At 40.0% G+C, this 11,233-nt stretch overlaps 1 protein-coding gene across 1 annotated transcript in view; it reads left to right on the top strand.

Annotated features, from left to right (window-relative positions):
* Positions 1-11,233, top strand: part of ITIH5 (inter-alpha-trypsin inhibitor heavy chain 5) — a 74,422-nt gene that overhangs the window by 27,177 nt on the left and 36,012 nt on the right. The window contains exon 6 of the mRNA XM_007126575.3: positions 10,088-10,257. Within this exon, the coding sequence (XP_007126637.1) occupies positions 10,088-10,257 (170 nt within the window). The remainder of the gene's footprint in view (positions 1-10,087; positions 10,258-11,233) is intronic.

The raw sequence follows: 11,233 nt of genomic DNA on the forward strand, positions 1-11,233 counted from the left end.
TCTCTATTTTCAGACAGCTGCATTTTTAAAAGCACCCCAGGTGATTCTGATGGTTGGTAAAAGTTAGGAACTTTTACTTTGGACTTTCCAGAAGAATTTAGGGACGTTAACTATGTCAGGATCTTGACCTACAGAAGCAGCTTTTTTAAAAAAAAGATGAATTAATTTTATGTATTTTTTAACCATTTTTTTAAAAAATGAAGTATAGTTAATTTACAATGTTGTGTTAGTTTCAGGTGTACAGCAGAGTGACTTAGTTATACATACATATATACTTTCACGCTTTTCCCTTATAGGTTATTACAAAATATTGAGTAGAGTTCCCTGTGCTATACAGTAGGTCCTTGTTGATTGTCTGCTTTATGTATAGAAGTGTGTATATGTTAATCCCAACCTCCTAATTTATCCCTCTCCCTACCCCACCTTTCTCCTTTGGTAACCATAAGTTTGTTTTCCATGTCTGTGGGTCTATTTCTGTTTAGTATATGAGTTCATTTGTATCTTTTTTTTTTTTTGGAAAAAAATTACATTTTAGGTTGTTAGAATCACACTTCCCCCAGGTGCTCTGGAAGCAATGCTTTTCTGTGCTCTCCAGGAGTCATGTCTGCATCCTTTACCTGCTCAGGAACTCAGCTTACAGCTTGCTTTTTAATTGTATCACTCCTGGTTAAGCTTCCCATAAGATAATCCTAAGAACCAAGGAAGCTTCATTAGGAAGAAGAGAAACACTCAAAATACACTTTCATTACCTTTTATGTTGACAGATGAGGTTGTTGACACTGCAGGGGTCTTGGAGGATAAACCAATGACCGGCCACACGTCCTGCAGGATCAAGTCACTTTTGACTGCAGACTAGCCTGTGTCCTGCATATCCGTAGATGCCCAGTGAGGGGTCGGTTGAATCTGTTTAAAAATCTTATTTCTCTTTTTCTTTGCTTGCTCTGTTAACCTCATGACTCTGCCTTTTGCTGTGAAGGCTCTCAGGATTGTAATCAAGGCACCTATTGTCGTGCCTGGCATAGAATGGGTGCTCAATAAATATTTGTTAAAAGAATTTAGGAATAAATGACTGTTGGCAATGAAGATGCTACTGGATTTTCAATACATTCCTGGTTTAAGTTGGTCAATTTTGCCAGCTCTTGGGTGTAGCTCTTATTCTGTTGTGAAGGAGGGATTAGGAGACAGTTTGGTTCCAGAAGACTGGTTACAAGAATCTAGATCTCTCCCTTTTCCAGAATTGCCAGATAAAAGACAGGGTCCTCCGTTGCAGTTGAGTTTCAGATAAACAGTATATCCTGTGCAGTATCTGAGACACACTTATCCTAAAAAAATCATTCGTGGTTTATCCGAAATTCAGATGTAACCGGACATCCTGTCTTTTTATTTGCTAAATCTGGTGCTCTTCCCTATTAAAGGCTGCATTGTGACTAATGGGTCACCCCCAGCTCCGGTTCCCCACTGCTGTGTGTCTTTCCCCTGGATCCAGTCTCCAGTCTGCAGCTGGAAGGGCATGGCCCCTCTTGGCCTCTGTACATTTGCCAGGAAGCAGTCTGGTTGTTATGTGAGGGTTTCCAGCATCGTTCAGTGCAGAGATTATTGAGGTATGAATCATTTGGCTCCATAGTTGGATTTGTTTTTTTTTGTTTTGTTTTCCATGCTGATAGGAGGGCCCATGTTGCTCGTCTGTTTGGACGTTGGCTATAGTTGGGTCGGCGCTGGCTCTGAGCAGGATGGCTCCGAGACACCAGGGAGAGTAGCCTTCTCTCTTTCACTTGGTACTGGTGAACATCCTGCTCTTCTCTGGGAGGCCTCACTCTGTTTCTTCCTTTCTCCTGCTGTCTGACTTTGCTGTGCGAGGTGGGATGTTGTCCGGGTGAATGGCACCGTCCACCACAAGTGTGGCTGACACCAGAGGTGGATGCAGGTGACATGTATCAACTAGAGCATCTGCCACGCCCACCAACACACTTTCAAGATGACCCTCTTGAAGGGCCCTTCCATTCATCTGCCCAAGTATGTGCCGATGTGCTGAGTCGTGTCCACGTTAAATGTTCCGCAAGCTTACCTGGAGTCCTCACCACGTTCCTGTGCTGAACGCCTGGCGCCTACAGATGTCCAAGGCATTGTCACTGCCCTTGAAGAACTTGGAGTTGGCAGTTTTGAAAAATTAATACAAGTTTTTTTGTAATTGAAGTGTAGTTGATTTACAATGTCGTGTTAGTTTCAGGTGTACAGCACAGTGATTGTTATACATAAATATATATATATTTTTTCTTTATCAGATTCTTTTCCCTTATAGGTTATTGCAAAATATTGAGTAGAGTTCCCTGTGCTATACAGTAGGTCCTTGTTGTTTATCTATTTTATATATAGTAGTGTGTGTATATTAACCCCAAACTCCTAATTTATCCCTCCCTGCCTTTCCCCTTTGGTAACCGTAAGTTTGTTTTCTATGTCTGTGAGTCTATTTCTGTTTTGTAAATAAGTTCATTTAAAAATTAACAAAAGTTTTAAATTGTGGTAAAAAGCATATAACATTAAATTGACCATCCTAGTCGTTCTGAAGTGTACAGTTCAGTAGTGTTGAGTTATTCAAAATCTCCAGAATGTCTTCATCTTCCCAAACTGCACCTCTACATCCATTTAACAACTCTCCCTTCTCCCAGTGCCCCAGACCTTGGCAACCACCATTCTACTTTCTGTCTCTTGTGAGTTTAACAACTCTAGGTATCTCGTATAAGTAGAATCATACAGTATTTGTCTTTCCGTGACTGGCTTATTTTACTTAGCATCATGTCTTCAGGGTTCCTCCATACTGGGGCACACAACAGGGTTTCCTTCCTTTTTATGGCTGACTGGTATTCCATTGTGCATGTAGACCACATTTTGTTCATCCATGTATCTGTAGAAGGACACTTGGGTTGCTTCCACGTCTTGGCTATTGTGAATAGTATTGCTATGAACATGGCGTGTAGGGTCTTTGAGATCCTGCTTTCAGTTCTATTGGGTGTATGCCCCAGAGTGGAATTGCTGGATCATATGGCGGCTCTACTTTTAATCTTTTGAGGAACCACCATACCGTTTTCCACAACGTTATACCATTTTATATTCCCACCCACAGTGCACAGGGGTTCCAGTTTTTCCACATCCTTGACAACATTTGCTATTTTCCGGTGGGTTTTTTTTGTTTCTTTTTTGTGTTTTTTTTTGGTAGTAGCCATCCTAATGGGTAAGAAGAATTGGCAGTTTTGAATAGTAGTATAAGGACACCCTCTGTAAGGTTGCATCTATAAAATGCCACCCAGGTTTTCTCAGTGATTGGGCCGTGTTCTGCCTGAGTGCCAGAGGACAACGTAGAAGAATTTACCAGAAATCTCGTAGTCTTGTATTCCTTTGCTGTCCTAGCACTGCTTTTGCTGGGCCTTCATTTGGTCCAGTTTCAAGCACTTAGAGCAGCTAATGTTGGAGGTCTTCAATGGACACAAAATGGTATCAGGAAGGGGTAATTCATGTTTTTAGGGGTTATCTGCATTTAGAATGTATGAGGTAGCTGTACTTGTTTTCATGCATAGTTTCTCTGGGCAAGTCAATCAAACAGGGAAAACTGAGACTCAGTAATGTATCGTTTTGGGGAAAGAAAGAGCTTTGAGTAAGTAGTGAAGTAGTAAGTTAATTTGCTAAGAAATCTGGGCAAACACCGCTTACCTATACAGTGATGGAGTTGAATTTGAACGCCTTCAGCTGTAAATTTGCATTATCATTCTATGCTATATGTTGTCATATCTATATGATGCTATTTTCCAAAAGGATTTAAAATTCCAACTATCAATATAGAGGAGAAAGCCCCCTTCCAATAAGAAAACTGCATGTAATAGGGGACTTACGAAGGTATTTAAATTCTTTTCCATCTTCATTGCCTCAACTTTACCACTTTTTTTTTTCCCCTGAGACCTATCCAATATAGGTACAGTTGACATACATTATATTAGTTTCAGGTGTACAACAAAATGATTTATTTGTATATAATGCAAAATGATGACCACAATAAACCTAGCGGACATCCCTCACCATACGTGGTTACAGAATGTTTTTCCTTGTGATGAGAATTTTTAAGATCAACTCCCTTAGCACCTCTTAAATATGCAACACAGTATTATTAACCATAGTCGCCATGCCATAATTACATCCCCATCACTTTTTCTTTTAATACTCTGCCAGTTTGCTTGAATGTTGTCTTTATCGTGACCATTGAAGGGTAGTTGGCCAGTTATTCACATGTTTCTGACTTGCCCTTTATTGAAGGAATCTCCCCACTGGAGCCCAGATGAGAAGGTTACATAAACAAGTATGACAGTTTAGCCTCTTTTCCAAGGGGAAATGAGTAGACAGTGTTTGTTTGGAAATCCTTTTATAAAATCACCAGGTGTTGGCTGCTTTTCTCCGACAGTTGGCAAACCCAAGGCCCACAGGAAACAGAGGCCAGGAAATCCTCCATCAGTTGACCCAAAGAGGTGTAGCTTTTAGCTGATGACCTTGACTGTGATTCTTAGCTCCTAAATCTTTTCACCTTTAGACACTGTACATAGCAGTCAGCTTCCCTTTTCCCCCAGGTGGTTGCCTAGGAGGGGAATGTTTATTTGTGAATAACATCCCTGTTCTCTTCATGCTTTATGCAAAACAGACAACGTGCCTTATCATTACAAGATAGAATCAATGGGAAAAAATAGGAATATTTAATGGCACTTGTATGCATGGTTCTTAACTTTATGGGGGCTCCTTGGAGAATCTGGTGAAAGCTACGGACATCTCTCCAGAAAAAAATATACATGTACACTTTCTTTTTTGAAAAAAATATTTATTTAATTTATTTATTTGGTTGTGCTGGGTCTCAGTTGCGACAGGTGGGCTCCTGAGTTGTGGCATGCGAACTCTTAGTTGTGGCATGCATGTGAGATCTAGTTCCCTGACTAGGGATCGAACCTGGGCCCCCTGCATTGGGAGCACAGAGTCTTAACCGTTGCGCCACCAGGGAAGTCCCTACATGTACACTTTCATGCCAAATTCTGTATATAATTTCAGGGAGCTCTTGGGAAGCTACTAATTCCATTATACTTTATAAAGATTGTTCTCTGTATCAACATTCTTGAATTCCCTGTTAAGAATGTTCATTATGATGTGCCTCTTTTCCTCTAAATAATGATTATTTGTTTTTACTAAGCTCTTAGTGGTGTAGAGAAACCTGTTATGGGAAAATGTAAACTGTGTGTTACCAAAGAGGTTTTTTTTCCCTCATGAGTTGCCTTTCATCCTAGACAAAAAGAATAAGAAGGTACTTCTGAAGGGGCTATTAGAGGCTGGGGGCTGTTATGTATTGAGCATCTACCATGTGCCGGGCACCATCCTCACTTGCTTTTATATATGATGTCACTTAATTCTGACTGTGATTCGATGTTGTGGATTTAAAAGATGTGGAACTGAGGCTCAGAGATATTAAGTCTGTCGTTTTGCGTCTCCCAAACTCTAGAGCCCACTTCCTTCGTCATTATGTGGGTTCTGAAATAACACGTATCTTCTTGTTCGAAAATATGGGGCTTTAGACAGGAAGAGGGAATCGTGGGGGTGCTAATGACCTGAGAAGCAGGGAACGTGGGTCGGAAAAGAGCAGCCGGTGAATCTTCTCAAGGATGCTCTAGAGGCAGTCTCGTGCCCCCGAAGGTCATCTTGCACAAGACCACTAATGCTTGGATTAAAACCAGGGGGATGACATGAGAAGACACAGTTTCCTTCACTTCGGAGCAATCACCGAAGTTCACTGCTAACCCCTGACGAAGTGGGCACGAAGGAGGGCAAACCAAGAGGAGGAAAAATTATGTGGTTTCTCATTAGAAAAGTAGGTCAGATTCGCACTCTTGGTCTGCTCCCAACCTGTTGCCTTGCACTCTTCATTATGTTTAGGACACATCCCGTGATTGCTGAGGGCCCTGTGAATAAATTAGCTCATTGTGCTTACGATTTTGTGGCGGTCACCAGGATGAGCCCCAATTCCCAGTCAGGAAAAGCTAAATAGTACTATTCTGCTTTGAGATTTTGGTCAGTAACTGTGGGCAGCCTATACTAATCTCATTGATTTTTTTCGTTCTCTGATAAATTTTTTATTAAGATTTTTTTCCTTCTCTAATAAAAAGAGGATTTTATTTTCTAGAGATACTACTCTGGAATTTTTCCCAGCAGACCTTTTTTTTTTTTTGATAGGTAGTGGAAAATTCCTTGGGTCACATTGACTGTCTGGCACTTAGTGGGTGGAGGTCAACCTCAGGAACTGGGCTTCTTGGTGAATAACCCAACTGGGAATCAACCCACTCTTTGGGCACATAAAATAAGCCTTTAGAGGAATCTCATGAATTTTCATCATGCACTAGCAAACATCAGAGGTCAGTAGGAAACAAAAATAATAATACACTATCCTTTCTCATGGCTTATATCAAAGAGCCTAGTCAAATGAATTTTGAAGAGAGAAATTATACTTTTTAATCCTCAGTACTTTCATTCAACCATGAATGGTATTAATTCAGGGTAATTGTAAAGACCATTTCAATGAGAGAGACTTGAAACACGAAATAGTAGGCATGTCCTGACAGTGTAAAGAGAGTCAAATCTCACTCCTGTAGAATTTTAAGGTTAGAGAGAATCTAGTGGTGCCCAATTACATATATCAAAGGCACATGACCACTGTCTTCGTGCAGGAACCAGAATCACCTGGAAGGATTGTGAAAATACAGATTCCTGGGTTTCTGACTCAGAGTTTCTGGGATGAACCCAAGAATTTGTGTTTCTAGCAAGTTCCCAGGTGATACTGACGCTGCTGGTCCAAAACTACGTGGTAGAGCTGGTCTGCACCACCCCTGCAAGTGAGGAACCCATCCAGGGTTTGCTGGAACACTTCTAGTGAGATGAGTTGTGAAAGCTGCTTCTGCCAACAGGACATCTTTCTTCGTGCTTAGAGATGCTGCACGAAAGTGCTTCCTTGTAACTCTGTCCCTGGTCCTCATTCTGTCAGCTGGAACTACAGTGAATACACCTAATCCCCATATAAATGCCTACACAAACAGACTCACCCTAAGATAGAGGTTCATTTGGCAGATAATACTGTGTTCCATCCCAGGGATTGTTTGTTCAATCTATTGGACTATACAGCTTTCAATGAGTTTAATTTTTTTTTTAATTGGGCTATGCCCAGAATAAAGTGTATAAATCTTATGTGTGCAATTTAATGAATTTTTACCTATGTATATACCCAACCAGTTACTTTCAGGTCAAGACATAGAGTATTTTCAGCACCCCAAAAGGTCCCCTTATCCTCTTTCCCAGTCAGTATTCACCCCCCAAGGGAACCACTAGGCTCCTTCAATTGCCATGAGTGAGTTATGCCTGCTCTTGAGCTTTGTGTAAATGGAAACATAGTGAATACTTTCTTTTGTGTCTTGTGTTTTCACTCAAAATGACTCTCAGATTCAACCGTGTTGCGAATAGCAGTAGTTCTTTCCTCTTCGTTGCAAGAAGTATCCCAAGTTTGACACGTTGTGTTGTTTGAGAATTCACTGGCCCTTCTATTTTTTTGTCCCCCTTTATGGTTGATGATAATGTTAGCTAGCGTGACTGCCCACCATGAATCAGAATGGTGCTAGGTACATCACATCACAACCATTTCAATAGTGTGTTTGCTAGACCATTCACCCATTTTATAGATGAGATAACCAGGGCCCAGTAACCTGCCCAGAGCCTCAGAGATGATGAGAGGCAGACCCAGTATCAAATGCAGGTCCTTCTGACTCATTTGTGATCCTGAGTTCTTAGCTAATGTATTCTCATACCTCTCGCTCTTGGGGCTTTACCAGTAATGACAATGAAAGATTGACTCCAGGGAACACAGGCTGGCACTTGTCAGCGTGCCCTCGAGATTTTCACAGCTGCTTCTTCTGATGAGCAGATCTGTTGGAAGTATGTTCTCTTGCATACAACTGACTTTCTGTAAGAACAGACTTTCCGTTTGCTAGCTCTCTGGTCACTCCTGAAATCCCTGCCCTTGATAAGTACAAATAATAGAAGAGTCAGTTCTGTCCTGTGGTTCCTGTTAAGGTTACACCTAAATGGTCTCTAAAAAATAGTTGTCAGTTCTGTTGAAGGAAATGTCTAAGCTTCCTTTGACTTTTGTCTAATAAGCCCTTAGCAGAAAGAAGTTTTTTCTTAAACACAAATTACCATGGGCAACTTTCCTTTTTTATTTTGCTAATTAGGGAAGGAAAATTGCTGGTCAGTTTACTCCATGGTATCAACTTGAATAGATTTAAAAAGAGAATCAGATGCTCTGCAGCAGTTTTAATCCGGGCTTTGATTCAGTATCTGGATAAAAAGTCCACATACTGATGTTTATGAATTCTTCATTTTATTTTCATATTCTTCATGATGCATGCAGATCTCAAAAATTTGGATTTCTGTTGTTCGGTATATAGACATGGTGTTGTATGGATTTACAAAGCTGGGGAGTCCACGAAATAATTCTCTGTAGCGTGTCCTACTGAAGGAAATGAAGGTTAGGAGTAAAACGAGATGCTCTTTGTCATCACTAATTTTTCTTAAATCACATGAAATCCATGTATCCTCTTTCTGGAATTCTAATTTATATCCTAAGTTTCATGCTGGGGAAAGCTTTGGGAAATGTTTTCTTTAAAGAGTCATAAGTTTTCTGGACAAACAGTATGTTAGGGCAACCAAATGATTGATGGAGGAAAAGTGTTCCTTACTGAAGAATTCCATATGGAAGGAATGATAGAATTAGAAAGCAGCCTTCTTCAACTCTAATGAAATAGTGCACAGGCAGACATCATCAGTGATTGATAAAACTATTAAGGGAAAGACTGATGAGGAACTTTATCATGGGTGATCAGAACCCACCATCAATCTTACTGCAACTAAAAGTAGACAACTAGATATTGTGTACTTTCTGATATGATAAAGTAGTAGGGACTCAGCATCACCAAGAAGTGTTCTTGTCCATGGCACTGAAGCTGAGTCTAGCCTGTCTCTAGCTCTACCCACCAGAACACAGGAACTACAGGGGACTGAGCTGTGATTCTCAATCTTAACTGAGCATTAGACTCCCACGGGGAATTTAAACATCCTGATGCCTCGGCTGTGTCCCAGACCAATTACATGAGCTCTTGGCCCGGGCATTGGTATATTTTCTATTCCCCCAGATGCTACATTCAATCCAAAGTCGGGGACCAGGGCTGCAGAAGAGCAAGTTAAAAGACAGGACAAGTAAACAATCACAAAATACAGAATGTAAGAAACTCCATAGGACAAATAACCAGTGTCTTACAACACTTATGTGTAGCATAAGTGTGGTAAGGTGAAGAGGGGGGACATAGAAAACGTGAAGAGGGGGGACACTAGTGGATTAAAAGAGATTTAAGAAACATAAACCAAATGTGATGTGGGAACTTTGTTATGATCCTGATTCAAACAAAGCAACTGTTCCAAGATAGGTCTAAGAGACTCAGGAAAATTTAAATACAAACTGAGTATACGTTGATAATAAAGCACTGAGCATTAATTTTGTTACTTGTGCCAGTGGTTTTGTGGTTACACTAAAAGTGTTCTTGTAGTTAGAGATATATACTGAAGTATTCATGGATGAAGTATGATGGCTCAGATTTGTTTTAAAATTCTAGCAAACAATTGTGAGAGGATACATAAAAACAGATGCAAAAGATTGGTGAAAGGTTGATAATTGTTAAAGTCAGGTGATGGGTACATGGGAGTTCATGTTACTGTTCTGTCTACTTTTGCGTATTTAAAAAATTCTTATAAGAAAAGATTTAAAAGGAGGCATAGAAGTGAAATATGTGCTAACATACCTGGTGCATTGTGATACGTTATCTGTACAAAGTTTTGGGAGTTCATATGAAATATAAACCTGCACTAAAATAAAGTCTAACCTTTTGTGTCCATGCAAAATAGATCTTGTTTCTTTTCAGAAAAAAATTTATATATTCAGTTATTAATTATCTTTATATCTTGCTTACAGATGATTCTGGGCCACCTCCTTCTACTGTTATCAACCAAAACGAAACTTTTGCCAAAGTCGTTTTTAAACCTACTGTGGTCCAACAAGCCAAGATTGCCCAGAATGGCATTTTGGGAGATTTCATCATTAGATATGATGTTAGTAGGGAACAGAGCATTGGGGACATCCAGGTAATGGGTTCGTTGTTGCTGTTTCATGTCAGTTGCTTGATACTTTTAGTTACACCCAGAACTAGGGATTTCAATACTTACCTAAGGGAGAGAGAACTACCAATTCTTAGGAAATCTGTTTTAACCCCAAATATGTCTCCAAGAAGACCGGCAGTGTTCCCTTGCTGGAGGCTGGGGTTATCTGTTTCCTGCTTCAATAATCTGGAGGCAAATGAAACCTATAATTTTCCCTGTGGTGTTTTAGATGAAGTTAGAACTTAGTTCGTCTTTAATTTTAATTTAGAGAGACTGGCCCATGGCTCCTTTTTCTTAGGTTATGTTGCTCCAAAGACAGGGTGGGAATATCAAAATGTATTAATGTGCATCCAGAATGTAAGCGGTCTTTATGTCTTAACATGAAAGGTGGTTAGGAAAAAACAGGTAATGAAGGGAGCAGGATTCTCAAGTGACAAGGATCAAGAAGGGATGGATAATTTAAATTGATTTAGTCAGTGTAGTCGATATACTTTTAAGGAATGACTTTATACAGATTAAATTAGCAATTAGTCAAAGATGTCGCAAAGACATAAAACTACAGGCCAATATCACTGATGAACATAGATGCAAAAATCCTCAACAGAATACTAGCAGACAGAATCCAACAACACATTGAAAGGATCATACACTATGATCAAGTGGGGTTTATCCCAGGAATGCAAGGATTCTTCAATATATGCAAATCAATCAATGTGATACACCATATTGACAAATCGAAGGAGAAAAACCATATGATCATCTCAATGGATGCAGAGAAAGCTTTCGACAAAATTCAACACCCATTTATGATAAAAAACTCTCCAGAAAATGGGCATAGAGGGAACTTACCTCAACATAATAAAGGCCATATATGACAAACCCACAGGCAACATCGTTCTCAATGGTGAAAAACTGAAAACATTTCCTCTAAGATCAGGAACAAGACAAGGTTGTCCACTCC

This window comes from Physeter macrocephalus, chromosome 11, assembly GCF_002837175.3.
Source record: "Physeter macrocephalus isolate SW-GA chromosome 11, ASM283717v5, whole genome shotgun sequence".
NCBI lineage: Eukaryota > Metazoa > Chordata > Mammalia > Artiodactyla > Physeteridae > Physeter > Physeter macrocephalus.